This window comes from Mya arenaria, chromosome 11 (assembly GCF_026914265.1).
Source record: "Mya arenaria isolate MELC-2E11 chromosome 11, ASM2691426v1".
Lineage (NCBI taxonomy): Eukaryota > Metazoa > Mollusca > Bivalvia > Myida > Myidae > Mya > Mya arenaria.
This window is the reverse complement of record NC_069132.1, coordinates 40,774,850-40,792,223: the sequence shown is the minus strand read 5'-3', so window position 1 is coordinate 40,792,223 and position 17,374 is coordinate 40,774,850. Positions and strand designations below refer to the sequence as shown.

At 35.2% G+C, this 17,374-nt stretch overlaps 1 protein-coding gene across 1 annotated transcript in view; it reads right to left on the bottom strand.

The window, feature by feature from the left end:
- Positions 1–5,174: 5,174 nt before the first annotated feature.
- Positions 5,175–17,374, bottom strand: part of LOC128209164 (uncharacterized) — a 17,534-nt gene continuing 5,334 nt past the window's right edge. The window contains exons 2-10 of the mRNA XM_052913069.1: positions 14,736–14,924; positions 14,080–14,186; positions 13,734–13,869; positions 12,757–12,891; positions 12,233–12,415; positions 11,854–11,970; positions 11,437–11,532; positions 10,144–10,240; positions 5,175–6,503 (exon numbers count right to left, since the gene is read on the bottom strand). Of these exons, the coding sequence (XP_052769029.1) occupies positions 5,828–6,503; positions 10,144–10,240; positions 11,437–11,532; positions 11,854–11,970; positions 12,233–12,415; positions 12,757–12,891; positions 13,734–13,869; positions 14,080–14,186; positions 14,736–14,924 (1,736 nt within the window). The 3' untranslated portion in view covers positions 5,175–5,827. The remainder of the gene's footprint in view (positions 6,504–10,143; positions 10,241–11,436; positions 11,533–11,853; positions 11,971–12,232; positions 12,416–12,756; positions 12,892–13,733; positions 13,870–14,079; positions 14,187–14,735; positions 14,925–17,374) is intronic.

Here is a 17,374-nt window from a genome sequence, read left to right as displayed (position 1 = left end):
ACTGACGCTTTTTGGCAAAATATAGCACTTTTCACTATGATGCGATACAAAGAACCTCTAAATCAAGCATTAGTATATGCTTTTCGGTGGTAATAAGAGATTTATCAGTGGAATTAAATGGCATTTCGTTGTTTAAAACAGTAAAATAACATATGTTCACTGTTTTGAAATTAAAGCCCGCTATCAATTCAAAATCAAACGTCAGCGCGCACAGGGCTGGGACACAAAATTCGAAATGACGTTATGTTCGCATTTAATTTGCTGATGTTTTCTGAAAAGCAACAATTAACCTACGTCAAATACCCTCCTTTGGGCATATACTAGAACAGATTATTCATTTCAGTGTATGATCGCAATATATTTCGCCTTGTGAAAAACAAAAGTACATAATAAACTACGTCATATATGCTACGTCGGAAGGCAACATTTTGCTCAAAATGAAGATTTAAACAAAAGATAATTTTTCTTTTTCAACACCATTTTAAATGAAACAAAGGGCAGTCTATTCCGCTTTTAGAGCCCGCATTTTATTATTTTATTTTATTACCGCAATTTGATAAAGTCATTAGTTTCATCAAACACTTCGACAAACCTGTTTCCAAAGTCATGTTTTGACAGTGCTCCGTCAGACGGCCGTATTGTGAAACAGTTTGTAGAAGTGTTTAAAGAAACTAAACTCTGAATCAAACTCTGGTTAAAGACCGAAGACAGGGCTCCGTAAGCTGCGTAGACTGCGCTTTATTACATTTCAAAAGGTGATGAAATAGTGAAGATATCTTTGTTTAAAGTCTTTTTTCAAATCAAAACATTGCCTTCCGACATAGCATTTATGACGCAATTTAGCACGTGGTCTACGTACACTGTGTTTGCTTAATTCGGCTATGGAGTATTTGACCTGATGCTTGCTGACATTAAATTTTGTCATTCATGTTGAATAATGGAAAACTAAGCCAGGAAAGAACGTTATTCCGGAAGTAAGCTATAAAGATAGCTAGAGTAAAACAATTCTAAAATAAGAATATTTAACACGATTATATCTGAGGTATACGAATTTATTGATAAGTGACCGCCAAGCAGTAGTGTTACTTTGGACCAGCCAAGATGTACCAAGTAAGAAATCAAGATGTGCCAGTCAGAATGCATGATGTTATTTTTGCTTCAATACCTTTACATAGATTTGTTAATTGATTGGTCAAAATTTATCCAATGATGACTGTTGACCAATTGAATTGCTTGCATGTACAAACTTATATAAAATGTGATTATTGACATGTCATTAAGATTTTAATTACGACATAAAGTTTCTACTGCGTGCGTAAAAATGGAATATGGTTTCCATTTGCAAAATGCTGGCACCAGTTTCTCGAAACTTCTTAAGTGCCTTATAACAGGATTAAGCTAATCTCACTATTTTTCTTTGTCTTTAATCCGAGTAATATCAACTTCATTAAGAGTTATTACACTTTAAATAGGAATTACTGATATGGTTATCACAATAATCCATATTTTATTTACCAAAATCACATTTAAGTATGTTTTTGTCTAATTGGAATAAGCTACTTAAGCCTATTAAGCTTAAGAAGTTTCAAAAAATTGGGACCTGATGCGGATGACGGATGGATACAGTGTGTACATTTTACCTGCCATTAGCGGGATTTTCGATTGGTTACGATACCGTGATCCAAGATTTATAACATCTAAATGTGTGATGAAGCAAGGCCACCATCTGATAAGGACACCATGTCTCACATAAGGTATGCACTTTGGCCCGGGGATCTAGCATTGATCAATGGCTCTGAATATCATCGGTTCACGGTAGCTTGGTAATTGGACCACAGTTTTGGCCAGTCGAGCTTTCCGAATCGAGTGATTTGGTCCGTATGTTAATATCTTGGTCTGAATTATAGAAAAAGTTTTCTTATACTCTATGATGTACAAATAAATAAAAGAATATTTTGTTCGTATATATTAACGTTCGATTTTCATACCTCTTTTTTATAACTCTTGTAATTGAATAATTTACGAAATGTATGAAATATTGAAAAATCTAATTATGTAAAAATATACGAGAAGAAGTGGATTATTTGTTTATTTTGTGCATCATAGAGTTCAAGAACACATTTCTCTGCGCATTCAAAGTTTCATTAGTAGATATATTTATGTACCTAGTTTAATCTTAAGATTTAAGTTTAACACGGTTAAGGCTGACGACGATAAAACTGTTCATCTCTTCACTTTTACATCGAGATATTTCATACAAAAACGAGCACAATATTCGATGAGAGCGCTGTCAATCAGAAACAATTCGGAATTATACAACTCATGTGTTATTCCAATTTTTGATTATTGTTCATCCGCTGTTGGATATAAAAAGTACCAGGCTATTGACAATGTACAACACAGGGCAATGCGATATTTTCTTGGCGTTCACCGCTTCACGCCCATTCTCGCCATTGTCGGAGACACTGGAGGGCTTCCAACTATATTTAAGCGCTGACACTGCATGATTCGATACTGGGACATATTTACATTCATGGACGACGACAGAATAACCAAGAAAGTGTTTATCTCTGAATAAAATAGCCAGATGCACAACAGGACTTTGACGAAAGATGTTAAATAAGTTTTCAGGGTAATAGGTCTAACGAATACATTTGAAATAAACTAGTTGATAACCTTCCACAGGCATCGGGCTTGATACAAAAACACAACGCAAGTGTCTGGAGTCAAAAATCCAGCACGTGCCAAAATTAAAGACATATAGACAGTTCAAACGTGCATTTAATAGAGACAAGTATATTACTCTTAATCTTAGAAAAAATAAAAGATCACATTTGTGTCAATTGAGAATGGGAATCCTACCATTGAGGATAGAAACTGGACTTTAGAGAACAATTAGATCAGAGAACTTTCAGACTATGTAAACTAGGCCAAATTGACTGCGAAAAGCATTTCTGTTTTGAATGCGATTTATATAATGTTTTGCGTTTATTGTACTTTGACGAAATACAACCTGAAATTTTCGGCTACAATATGAATAGTAGTCACTCTAATATCATTATTTCCTCGAAATCTGTCAAAAATCCCTGTTAGTGAATGTTTTAAACGACAAAGTATTATATATTTGTAGTAAAAAGTTTGTTAAAATTGAAATGATTGTTTCACTGAAAGGTTTGATTATATATTATATAATAATGCGACGTTATATAGATATAAAATATGTACAAAATATTCTCATCTTTGGTGACTTATAGACCCTTTGAGTGCACTAGCGGTCCCAGAGGGTGAGGGTGGACCCAGCGCGCGCCCCCCTAAACTCGTCAAAGTGTATTTTTATTCAATATACGAAAAAAAAGTAATTAAATACACCCAGAACTCACTATTTCGGACTAGAATTGTTAAAATAAAAGTGTGGGAGTACGCAAAAATCACCCTGCCAACACATGAAATAAGGGAAGGACGCAAGTCAAAAGGTAACGCACCCTAAGTTGCGCCCCCTCTAATGTCAAATCCTGGACCCGCCTCGGGAGTAGGTTGCAGAATTGTGTAGTTTTTTGTCATTGCACATGTCACAACATAATTAACAACATACTTACTCTATACTAAAAATATTGTATCCAGGCCGCGTATATTTTAGGTGTTATGCGACATCTATAGCTGTGTTGTTGTTTTTCTAATTAACTACTGTGATGGAATGACGGATTAAAAAAAAATCATTTCCGTTTTGAAAACATGTGTATCTAGATTTATGTTCGGAAATATTAGAAGACGTTCATTCGGTTTACAATGTCCGAATTCTTTACATTTAACTACGCTGCAAGTAGAGTGGATAGTAACGTTGCCAGGCTTCGATGCTCTTAGTTTATGCTGACAGGCTACCTTGTGCTTAGTTCACGCTGCCATACTGACACGCTGTCAGAATGCACACTGAACGTTGCTATGCTTCCATGCTCTAAGTTTATGCTGACAGGCTGTCAAACTTTAAGGCTGCTAATCTCACGCTGCCATACCTGAAGACTGCCATACTGCTATCTTCACGCTGCCAAACTGCTACGATGACAATCTGTTAAGTTCACGCTGCCATGCTGCCAGGCTATCACGCTGCCAGAATGCTAAGTTCACGCTGCCATGCTGTAAGGCTATCACGCTGCCAGAATGCCACGCTGACAATCTGCTAAGTTCACGCTGCCATGCTGCCAGGCTATCACGCTGCCAGAATGTTAAGTTCACGCTGCCATGCTGCAAGGCTATCACGCTGCCAGAATGCTAAGTTCACGCTGCCATGCTGTAAGGCTATCACGCTTCCGAACTGCCACGCTGACAATCTGTTAAGTTCACGCTGCCATGCTGTAAGGCTATTACGCTTCCAAACTGCCACGCTGACAATCTGCTAAGTTCACGCTGCCATGCTGCCAGGCTATCACGCTTCCAAACTGCCACACTGACAATCTGCTAAGTTCACGCTGCCATGATGTAAGGCTATCACGCTTCCAAACTGCCACGCTGACAATCTGCTAAGTTCACGCTGCCATGCTGTAAGGCTATCACGCTGCCAGAATGTTAAGTTCACACTGCCATGCTGTAAGGCTATCACGCTGCCAGAATGTTAAGTTCACGCTGCCATGCTGTAAGGCTATCACGCTGCCAGAATGTTAAGTTCACGCTGCCATGCTGCAAGACTATCACGCTTCCAAACTGCCACGCTGACAATCTGCTAAGTTCACGCTGCCATGCTGTAAGGCTATCACGCTGCCAGAATGTTAAGTTCACGCTGCCATGTTGCCAGGCTATCACGCTGCCAGAATGCTAAGTTCACGCTGCCATGCTGTAAGGCTACTACGCTTCCAAACTGCCACGCTGACAATCTGCTAAGTTCACGCTGCCATGCTGCCAGGCTATCACGCTTCCAAACTGCCACACTGACAATCTGCTAAGTTCACGCTGCCATGATGTAAGGCTATCACGCTGACAATCTGCTAAGTTCACGCATCAAAGTGCTTAAACTTTTTTATGTCTTTCGAAATGATAATTTAACAAGCAATATGAAATTTACATTAATTTCATGAACAGGAAATGATCAAACCAATATTCAATAATAAAGATCTCCTTACTGTAGCGTTTGGTATCGTTTTATCAGATGGAATACGAGTACAATGACTATATTATAAGGAAGGGAGTTTATTTTAAAATCCAATAAGCCATACGGCCCATGAGGACAAACACAATATATACAAATATTTACAATGAAACATACACACACATGATTAGGAGAAGGCACACAATAATTGTTTAAATAATCCTCAAACAACAAAAAGTACTTGTTATAGTAATTTATGTAATATATATGATATAACGGTACGATTACATGGCGTCAAGAAAAACCGCCTAAGACTGGGTCGCACTTGCATCTTTATTGTACAATATTCACATTCGCACTTGATGTTATGAACGATAAGATTAAATTTCATCTTGCATGAACCGGTCGACCTTTTGTGACCTTTGTCATGCATATATAAAACACAAATTAAAATTTAATTTTTTTTCTTTATAAACAAAAAAACGGAATGAAAAGGGGAAATTTAAATATAAGGATTGATTAACGCGCTTCATGGACTTGAAAAATCACGGACTAGCGTTCATACTGCATGAACGCCCGAAAAAAAGAATCAATATTTATATGAAAAACTACAAAAACAAGCTCAGTAGCCAAAGGTTTCAACATTAACCCCATTTAATGGCACAGGGTAAACGCCAAAGACATATAACTCATAAACAACATATCACAAACAAGAAACATGAAACAACAACACAAAACTCAATCCCTAAATCACCAGTTTTTGTTAACCTTATCATAGTTAACACCACTAGCTTTTTCCGACATATCTTTGAACGTGACTGGTCTCTCAACTGATATGTCATATTCATTCTCAGTTTCGTTTTTGTCTTGCATTCCATAAATGTTTTCCATCATGTGTTTCTGTTCAGGTCGTTCATTCAGTTTGTTATAAATGTCCTTAGTTTCGTTCTTGTCTTGTACTCCGTAATCATTCTCTGTAATCCGTCTCTGTTTAGGACGTTCATTCAAATGGTTATATGTGTCCTCCTGGTTTTCACCTATTGCGGCGGTGGCGGAATCATAGTCGTTTATTGGTTGAGAAATTGCGTGGTCTAGGATTCCTGAGTGGTTAAGGTGGTCATATTCTTCTATATCGCGGTTGATGTTGTTGTGTACATTACCGATATTTAGTTGAATACCTTGTGGATTGATTTTAGTTTTAGATACATCGTTAACATCCTCATATTCGTCCAATATTTGTGGTTTTCCTGAAGTAATATTTTTAGTTGACATTGGCAATTCTTCGTTCATGGAATAACCTTGATTTGGATATGCCTTTGGATGGTCACGTGCTTGTGGCTCAGTGTACTCAGTATCTAGGTATTGCATTGGGGTTTCATTATTTGGTGGTGTCTTTGTATCACCCCCAAAACGACGTAGCCCTCCCCTGCAATATAAATGTTGCTTCTTTAGTTCTTATTTTTGATTTGTAAAAAGATGACATTATACGTAATAGTGGGATGATATGAAGAGAATTCTTAATGATTAAAAATGGGCGGAGGGAGCGTAGCGAACACGTCCTTCATTCACTTTATGTCATCTAACTGACTTATAATACAACATCATTGGCTGATACATTGTCAACGAAAAATCTGACGCAGGGAGTGTATATCGGATGATTGGCAGTAGTGTACTGTTTTCGATATCACTGGGAAAGGAAAGTTGTGTTTTTAATTTGACATAGATTGGGAATTTTCCCGTTATATTACTTCATTTCGATAGATGTTTAAATATGAAGCAACTCATTGTTATAAGAATACTATAGAAACAACAAGGACAATCTCAGTAGACATCATAACATAGACCCTATTAAGAGGCATATCAACACTTAACGAGAGACACACATCATACACCACCGCTCAGGCAGACAAAACATGCCTTAAAATATATTTATTCTTTTATGTTCGGGTAACCGCCTTTGAACGGTCAGCGAAACAAGTCTTTACTGGGGGGTTGAACTACTTTTTGATATCTTAACATAACCCCTGCCCCAACATTTATCAACAATATGTTTAACTAGCCTATTATACACGTGTTTTAATACTATTGATGACAATTTTAGATTTTTTTCATCTTTGTAAATTATTTAAATCAAATTATTAAACGTATATTGATTATGACTATGATCATTAAATTTTGTAACCTACATGTTGCTTGCGGGAACAGTTTTGCATTTCGTTTATTTTGGAAATAAATACACTGCAAAGAAACAGTACGGTTATATTTATAATGAAAATTCATTAAAACTGTATAAAACAAGTGGTTTATCATGGAGAAAAGAAAACAACAACAGGAAAATCCATTGAGTTTTGACATTTTTTCCTTTCCTTAAAAAACGTCAATTTGTCAAATGGGCGTTCAAAACCCTCAATCTGAATATACAAGCCAATCACAAACCAAGAGAGTGTCCGGTTTAACATCGCCAGATTTGTGAATCCAACACTGAGTCGTTGTAAATATTTGTGATTGGTTGATTTTGTGGCAATGCGCATTTCTCGGACCGTACGGTACCGACTTCTTAGTAATCGCATAATCGCATGTGATAAGTTCCAATAGATAAGATTGAAGTTTGGAACCTGTGGAAATGTCATTTTCAACCTGCCGGTGCTTATGGCAAATATTAAGATCAGGGGCCGTATTCATTAAGCATCTTAGTAACAATTTTGAACTTAGTGGAAGATTGCCTTTTTCTAATTTGAATTTTAAGAAAACAACACCAAAAATATGAAAATAAGCAAGAAAATGGTCTAAACATTATATACAAATGAATAAATCTGATGAAAAGTAGCGGGTATTTAGAATAATCGATGGCAAAAATTAAGAAATTCTCATTTAGTTGAAAATATTCACTAAGATGCTTATTGAATACGGCCCCAGACATTTAGCATTCCAAAATGACTGCGCGATATATTGTGGTTAACGGGAATGTACTAAAGAGGGAGGTTAACGTAAGTGAAGTACTAGTTTGGTACGCATTCCGACAACTTCACTCTGAATTTGATATCGGGCCCCAAATTCTCGAAACTTCTTAAGCTTAACAGGCTTTAGTAGCTTATTTCAATAAGCCAAATACATACTGAAAATACTTAATACTTAAATTGAATTTTGATAAAGGAAAAATGGTTTATTGTGATAATCATAACGATAATTACTATCGAAAGTGTAAACAACTCCTAAAGGAGAATATAATGCAATTTTTTGAAAAACAAAAACAGTGGGTTTAGCTTAAACCTGTTATAAAGGACTTAAGACGTTTCGAGAAATTGGGGCCTGGATACTAAATAAATAGTTATATGACAATATTGTTGAGATTTGTTTTCATTTTGAAACAAAATAAATGTTTCTGACCTATTAGCTTTGTTTACTAATTGACAAACTCGTCATTACTTTATTACATCCGAACATGAGAACTGTCAGTCAGACGGACAACACGCTTTACAATTTATATCAGATTGAGTCCAAATTTAACAATTAAGAATATTGGACCGATGTCGATGGTTTATCGCAATGTCTGTGTACAATGTATGAAGTCAGTATGTACTAACCCTGAAAATGTTTCTGAAGACTTTTATCAAGGCGCTAGTAAACTGTCATCATTTTTATGATATATGTACTATGCACATGTTCAGACATTTTGATTAATTGAGAAAGGAATTTTATGAATAAATACGCGCATAATTTGAATAAATATGAATGGTATTTATCTCATTCCGTTGGCAAAAATGCAATGACTTAGATTTGGCCTGTTTTTGATCGGGATGCAATGAATTTGTATTGCATGTACTATTTCGTGTTTTATTTTCAATGCTATTCACGGTTAGCAGTAAATGAATCCGTATGATGATGAAAATCAGTCCATAGGTGGTCTTACTGCTAAATAACTTGACTTGTATCACGTATTCAGGAAGTAGTATTGACATTGTCATTTTTTCTGACTTAATTGACCTTTGTTATATCATTCAATCGATTAATTTCATTTCTAATAAATATTACTTGAATATGTTATGCATTCTCCTAGGCTTGCTGTCAGTTTTATGTTGTTGTTTTTGTATAATCCAACAACAACATGGCTACTGTCAGTTTCAGATTCATAATGCCTGCCTTGGAGAACTATTTTCATGTTTTACCATCTCATGTTTTACATTGTTATCAGTCCTGGTACTACTTTGATGATTCAAATTTGCCAATGGAAATCCAGTCAAACTGCAGAGCGTATTGATACATGAATTACGTATAGTCTACAGTCGGCCAAAGTGGTCGATACCTGGTGCACCACTACGAAGTAGTGCACAAGTGCCCTAGTCCAAAAATTACATGGCCAACGGACCAAGTACAGCAAAGTTAATTAAGCACGCTGTTGTCGGGTCGATTTGTATGCCAGTGACAATATAAAGTTAACTTATTCGGATTTATGATATTTTAAGATATTCATATAAACTAGTCATGTTAACTTTGTTTGTCGTCTTGTGTGTCTCTTGTTTTGCTTTGGTTTTAACACTTGTGCAGTTAAACACGATCTTAGCAATGAAATTATAGCAAAAAATATATGGAATGACATTCCTTTACATATACGTACCTTGAAAACCCTTAAAACGTTCAAAAAAGCTTCACTTATTTTGTGAATGATAAGCTATTTTATATGTTCTTTAACGTATGTACATGTTTAATTTATAGTCATGTCCTTTGAGTTTCTGTCAGTGAATGTTTAAGTATGAATCCATTTATTAACAGAATGTTAATAGTTTTATATGTAAATGTATCTTTCTAGTTTTAACATTGACAGGTGACTTATTTTCAAGGAAAATGTTTTTATCTTTTGGTTTTTTAGAATATAGGTTCTCATATGTCTAAATGTGTAACCTTCGGTAAATAAAGTTTTATTATTATTATTATTATTATTATTATTATTATTATTATTATTATTATTATTATTATTATTATTATTATCAATGTGTTTCCAGAAGAATTCCTAGTAGTTTCCTTGCATTATTATATTATGTTATTAGGTTTAAAAACAATTTGTTCACCTCTTCCACAGTATGATGATAATGACGACTAGTATCACTAGAACGACGGCAGTTGAAACGCCGGCAGATATCTCAGTAATCGGAATTTGTGGTTCAACTGAAACAAAAGGATATTGTTGTCATTAAATTTGGCCATTTTCATAGCAAGACTCGTTTTTGATTCTCATTCCCGCTTTGCATGTGACAAAAACATAGCACTTGAAATATGAAATTAACCCTATCGCCCAATTGTATGTTGTACTTTTTAAATTCCTGTTAAGATATTTGTGATATAGTATCAGGTGAGAGTACGTCCTGAGTTTTTTTAATCATTTACTGACAGTTTATATGGACTCCACATGGGGAAAACTAAAGTAGAAGTAGAAGTGGTAGTGGAAGTAGTTGTAGTTGTAGTAGTAGTAGTAGTAGTAGTAGTAGTAGTAGAAGTAGTAGTGGTAGTAGTAGTAGTAGTAGTAGTAGTAGTAGTAGTAGTAGTAGTAGTAGTAGTAGTAGTAGTAGTAGTAGTAGCAGCAGCAGCAGCAGCAGCAGCAGCAGCAGCAGCAGCAGCATCAGTAGTAGTAGTAGTAGTAGTAGTAGTAGTAGTAGTAGTAGTAGTAGCAGCAGCAGCAGCAGCAGCAGCAGCAGCAGCAGCAGCAGCAGCAGCAGCAGCAGTAGTAGTAGTAGTAGTAGTAGTAGTAGTAGTAGTAGTAGTAGTAGTAGTAGCAGTAGCAGTGACAGTGGTAGTGGTAGTGGTATTGATAGTGGTAGTGGTTGTTGTAGTAGTAGTAGAAGTAGTAGTTGTAATAGTAGTAGTAGTAGTAGTAGTAGTAGTAGTAGTAGTAGTAGTAGTAGTAGTAGTAGTAGTAGTAGTAGTAGTAGTAGTAGTAGTAGTAGTAGTAGTTTTGGTAGTAGTAGTAGTAGTAGTAGTAGTAGTAGTAGTAGTAGTAGTAGTAGTAGTAGTAGTAGTAGTACTACTAGTAGTAATAGTAGTAGTAGTAGTAGTAGTAGTAGTAGTAGTAGTAGTAGTAGTAGTAGTAGTAGTAGTAGTAGTAGTAGTAGTAGTAGTAGTAGTAGTGATAGTTAGCTGATGGTGGATGAGGTCGTGGTCTTGATGCTGGTTTTGGATGTGGTGGCGGTGGTGGTGGTGGTGGTGCTGGTGGTGGTGTTGGGTGCGGTCGTGGTAGTCGTTGTGGTGGTGGATGTTGTGGTGGTGGGTGAGGTCGTGGTAGTCGTGGTGGTGGTGGTTGTGGATGAGGTCATGGTCATAGTAGTAGAAGTAGCAGTAGTTACCAATATCATTACTATTATACCAACCTCTCTCTGCCTTATCCTTTGTCATCATTTCAAAACGTTTTGATGTTGATGTCAAATGGACATCTGTTGAAGTTATTGTTGTTGTAATCGTATCAGCTAAAACGTAAATATGATGATTCATTAACATTGCAAAACTACGTACATTTTCTCAACACAGATGCATTTGTTGACTATACGAAACATTATCAATAAGGTCTGAGTCTTAAACAATTTGCATCATTGTTAAAATACCCGATAGAAGTACATGCAATTTGCAATTGAAGCTATTTATGTTTGGTGATTCGTTTTAGAGGGGAGGCTCAAAACCGTACCAGGGCTTCTACAAATTAATTCAGCTATAGCCTAATTCCTTCATTTCTGACGATACATTTTGTAGATGACCTGTTGCAATTATATGGTAGTTCAAGGAATACATACGCGTCTCACAAAGACTCTTCCTATTCACCGAAACTTTGTCTTCGAACCGCACTTTAAGTGTCATATCATCCAGTGTGACATATGCATACTGTTTTGGTTCATAGATGGTGTACATTTCTGAAACGGACGGTAATATGAGGAATTTCATTGATTACAACTGTGGAAACCAAGACTACTGAATGTATCCTCTTTCTAAATGTATTGGCTTATTATGAGAGCTGTTTATATATATATATATATATATATATATATATATATATATATATATATATATATATATATATATATATATATTTACAAAATCCAAAAGTCCATTATCTATTAAATGTTTTATCTACGAACAAAATCATGTTGTTAAACATTGAGTTTTAATATCCACCGTCAAAACGTAGTAGCGAGCTCATTCGGATGACTCCAGTCCACCGAACTGGGCCCGATGGTTTCTCAGAAGAGTTGACGTGTTTGAAAGCTGCAGGGTACTCGTTTCTTTCAAAGCAGTTTTGTCCACCTTTTGCCCAGGACTTAGTATCAGGATCAGCCACAGAAATATTTGCATCTGTGGCTTTTAAAATAAAAAAAATAAATAAAAAAATAAGAAATAATAAGAGAGCGGTATGCATTGTGAGCAATTTTATTTAAAGAGGATTACCGTGGTATATAAATAATGTTGTTCTATAGGTTTATGAGAAAAAATACCATTGATTTAGAAATTGTATAATTGAAAGACGAACTCTATATTGATTGTTATCTTTAACTCTTTACGAGCTGTAAATACATTTCTTAAGAAAAAGTTGGTGGTAATAATTGGGACAATGTTTCAAGTCAAATTCTTGTTCTTCAAGTATTACCAAATTCTACTTCCGTTGTAATCATACTTTTTAAAAAACAGCATATGTAATTTACCATAATAAGGCTGATCGCTACAAAATATCCTTTTTTTCCCCGCTTCCGTGCAATTTATCCACGCAAATCTTTGGTTATAATATCCAAGGCAGTTATTCTCACTTGCACAAGTAAAAAGGCACTTTGAAACTGAAACTGGAAGACAAAGGTAGAACAAAATGAATTTTATTTTTTTCAGAACGAGTAACTAACAAGGTAAGATGGTGCTTTTTATGTTCCTTGATAGGCGCAATTGATTTAATTTGCTGGATGTTTATGGACAACGGTATAGAAGGTATTTTTTTGTGTAAGCTATCCTTAACTTATATTGGCATTTCTCTTGCAGCAAACCTCGTTAGGTAAGTGCATGTAAGAGTTTGGTTATATTACTTTTTATGTTCTAGGTTTATTTGCAAGAGTAGAAATCGATTATTGAGACTATCCTAATACATATCAGTATTGATATTGTTTTACCATTTCTGGTCAATGTCCCGTAGTAGATCGCACGATAAAAACACACGTAGTCATTTGTAAAGAAAACTAAATTTTAGTGCATATTACGCCATAACTCATGGACTATATAAGACAATGGTATAAGGCACGGTGATACTATGTTCTAAGCTTCAAACTAATCACTTTTAAACTTTGAAAGTGTTTTGCCTCACGAACTCAAATATATTAGAAGCAACTTGCGCAAGATTTGTGTAAGGCACATCACTTTAAGGCGACTAGCCATAGCTTACGAAGTTCTCGCAGCAAACTCCAATGTAGTCATTAGTTTTGCATTACAATCCATTGGCAAATTGAAGTATGGCGTCTTACCACAAGTCCATAAAAATACCAGGCACTAGTACTCATCCTTGTAATAATATGTGCCAATTTTGTTCTGCATCAGAGCAACGACCGACCGTCCGATCCACCAGAAGATGACTCATATAAACCCCTTTAAGCTTGTTTGTAAGGGTACAATACAAAAATAAGTAAATTATATATGTTACCATTTTCCACTGTGTATACTGAAAAGTAATTTTGTCCTTTTCGGCCGCAGGTATATTCATCGGTTGACTTGCATATTGACGTGCAATTCGTTTCTCTACCAATATTACCAAGGTCAAAACACTTGCATTCGATCTTCTGCCAAAGGTAACAGATAAGAACATTGTAAACAAACTATTGTTATTATTATGAGCTTCGGTTTAGGATAGTATTAATAATGTTCCCTTAACATGTCTTTGAAAATTTGAAATTTCCGTAAAGTAAAATCATGCATTGGGTTTCAAGCAATTTATAGTCAGATGGAGAAGTGAGATAATAAATTGAGGTGTTTAGTAAGGAAAGACTAACCTCATTGTCTGTTTCTCTTATTGCAAATGTTTTGCATTTGCTCTTCCATCTGCACTCACTTAGATTGTGTACGATGTCAACGCCGCTATTATTCATCGCGTTGCAACCTAGGCCGCAATATAAAGGTGAGCTCAACTATAGTGGTTTGATACATGAGCGATTTAGGGTCATACTGATACTCTTTGGATTTGTTTAAATGCATTCATATACACGTACATGTTGTTTGATTAACTCCAATGTTACCCAAAACTGCAATATATGTAAAAGGATGCGACTCCGTATCCATATCACAACCTTTAGATTGCAATGGATAGTACGAATGAAATATTTTTAATAGATTTTGATTTCGAAACAGATTTCATTAATTTGGATGAATGAACTTTTCTGATATGATTTATGTGGTAAAGGAATTATGTGGTAAAGGTATGTCAAATTTGGCTCATTCCGAGGGTATCCAGTAGGCCATTAGTCGCTCGTCTGTCCTCAAACCTACACTTTTGAGAATGCAGTGCATCAGTACATAACTGTCAAAGTGTTCGCAAAGTTCACAATGAAGCAATAGAATCTACAAAGACAAACCCGTGGCTAGAAAAACACTTTTGTTATTGTTTAGTTACATGTATCAGAAATATAACAAAAAGAACCATTAACCTTACCGACATATGCAAAACTGAGCTGAGCTTGAAACAAACCAACCCATAAACCCTCATCCGGGAATGACAAATTTGCATCATGTCCTGTTTCAGCAAAAATACCATCATCAGTGTAATTAATAGATGGGAGAGCCAGTGTGCAATTGCTTTGTCCCCATTGTGTTTCCTGATCCGAAACGTAAAAGCGATGACCTGAAAACAGTTATACAAAACGTTATGAATATCGCGAGAGTTTAGATTAAGAATGTTCTTTTTTATTATGATATTTACAGATAAAATACAGTTACAGCAATGAACGGAACGACTGATGCTTCATGAATTTCCACAGGGCATTGTGGTATTAAAACATTAATACACAACATTTTCCATAAGTCAAACTGTATGACGTTAAAGGTTTAATATTAAGAGAAATTAATACAGGGGTCCTTTCGTACAAACATAGGTGTTGTGAGTTTGCTTATCTCCTTATTACACAAAAGCATATTGAAAGGAATGTATGTTCTTGCTAATGTCGTACCTCAAAGCAACATAAACACGATGTTTCAAAGCCTTAAATGCTTGGCCTAACCAACCTACTTTGGTATTCAAGATGTTTGTAACTTTAACTCTTACATGGAAAGCGTTTAGCAGAGCAAAGCATGTAAATATCCATTTTCCTTTCTTATATTTATTAAGAAAAGTTATCAATAAGCAGACGAAACTATCCGAGAACAAAAACTACTTATTTCGCTTGTATGTTTATTTCACCTAAATATAGATCACTTGATTTATAACAAAAACAACTTCCCCTCAAAGGGACTAGACACCGATGATACAATTGCATTAAAAACATGTAAGGAACTTACATAAAATTGACCTCGCCGTGTACAACGCAATGGATCTTACTGACTCATGTACCACATCGCTTACGACACATGCATCTATCGGAGTTTTTAAGCATTTTTTTCTAATTCAAAACTTACTGGGCTTTTCTACCACGTAAATTGCAATATGTTTAAAAATAGTGTCAGTATATTTATCTGTACTCATAAACAAATTTGGTTTAAAATGAGAAACTATAGTTCCTTTATTAAACGTGGAAACTCGGATGAGACAACAAAATGATTGTTGCGTTTATTCTTATAATCATGTAAAATGATCGGCCTCCTACTAGCTCGATTTGACAATTCTAGGCTTGTTTTGAGGAAATACTTAATTTGCCGCTTTTTGGATCAGCGGGAGTCTAGTTCCTTTAAAAATGTTACAATACCATGAATACCATGAAGCGTATACCCATAGTAATATTTAGTCACCTATTGAAGAGATACATTTTACAGATATTAGCCCAAAAGAATATCTTTAAGCTCCACTCTATGCATAAGCCATGTACTTTTTAAGGTTTTAATTAAAGAAAGATTAAGCCTCTTGAACATTTCTGTTTAATTTACTGCCTGTTGTAAGGTGGCGACTTAATATCTTTGTTGAAAAAAAATGTCTTAACTTGCAAAAAATTAAACATATACTGTTAAATGTTGACAACGTTTGATGTAATTTAAAACTGAGTTTATACGTGATCGTATCCCGTTAGGCAGTTGGTATGGTTTCCGAGTGAAATCAGAAAATTACTCGAGTTCGACGCCTGCTGCCGACACGATATATGTCTTGATATTTACTTTTATCATAACATATATAAAAAAAATGATGTTTTATGTAGCCCCACCAATTAAGTGGGTTGAATACAAGGCGGTTCGTTTTCGCCCTCGGTGTTTATTCACGGTTATAGTTATTCAGTATGCAAGACTTCTAGCACCTGTTGCTTATAAAATACACCCATAGATCGAGCATATCTGAGTTTGCAAATATATACACGTAAACATGCTAATATAAATGAATACAAAAAGACAGTATGACAAAATTATTCGTGTTTATAAATATTAAATATATACATTCTAATTCTTTTTTTAACATTTCATTTCACCAAACATTTCGGTTAATGCACAGGTCTTCCAAAAGTTAGGCACTCAAACAAATTAACACATCTGGTATGTTTTGTCAATTTTGAGTGTAGTTATACGTGTCGCCAACTATTAAAATACACTTTATCGTTGGAGCTCACAATGTACATCAATCGTTCATATGCACAGAATTAGACTCAGACACTTCAAAACAACATATTTTAAAAGCCACCACGCCCAAAAGGTCAGGTCAAGATAATAGGCTAACTTAATGTTTTATACATGGTAAAAATTAAATGCTAAAACGTTTACATGCAAAGAAAATTAAGTGTTAAATCTATGCATTTTTTCCAGATAATTGCTCTAATGGCTTCATTGTTCCATTACATAAAAAGGTAGCGCTATTAATCCTAATAAAAATAAAATTTAGCAATAGACTAGATAAATGGGCTGTGCATTATCTTGTGTAGTACTACGATATATTGAAGCTCAAGCTGGCTTTAGGAAAGAGATGGACACCGTTAACAATGTTTTGTTTTTTTTATTCATGGACTTACTTCCCATGTGATTAACAATAATATAAAGTTAGATTGCGGTTTTAAAGATTTTAGCAGAACTTTCGAGTATGTGGCTAGACCAAACATATGGCAGAAATTAATAATACTTGTGTAAGAGTTTTTTTAATGTTATAAGAAGCATATATGATTG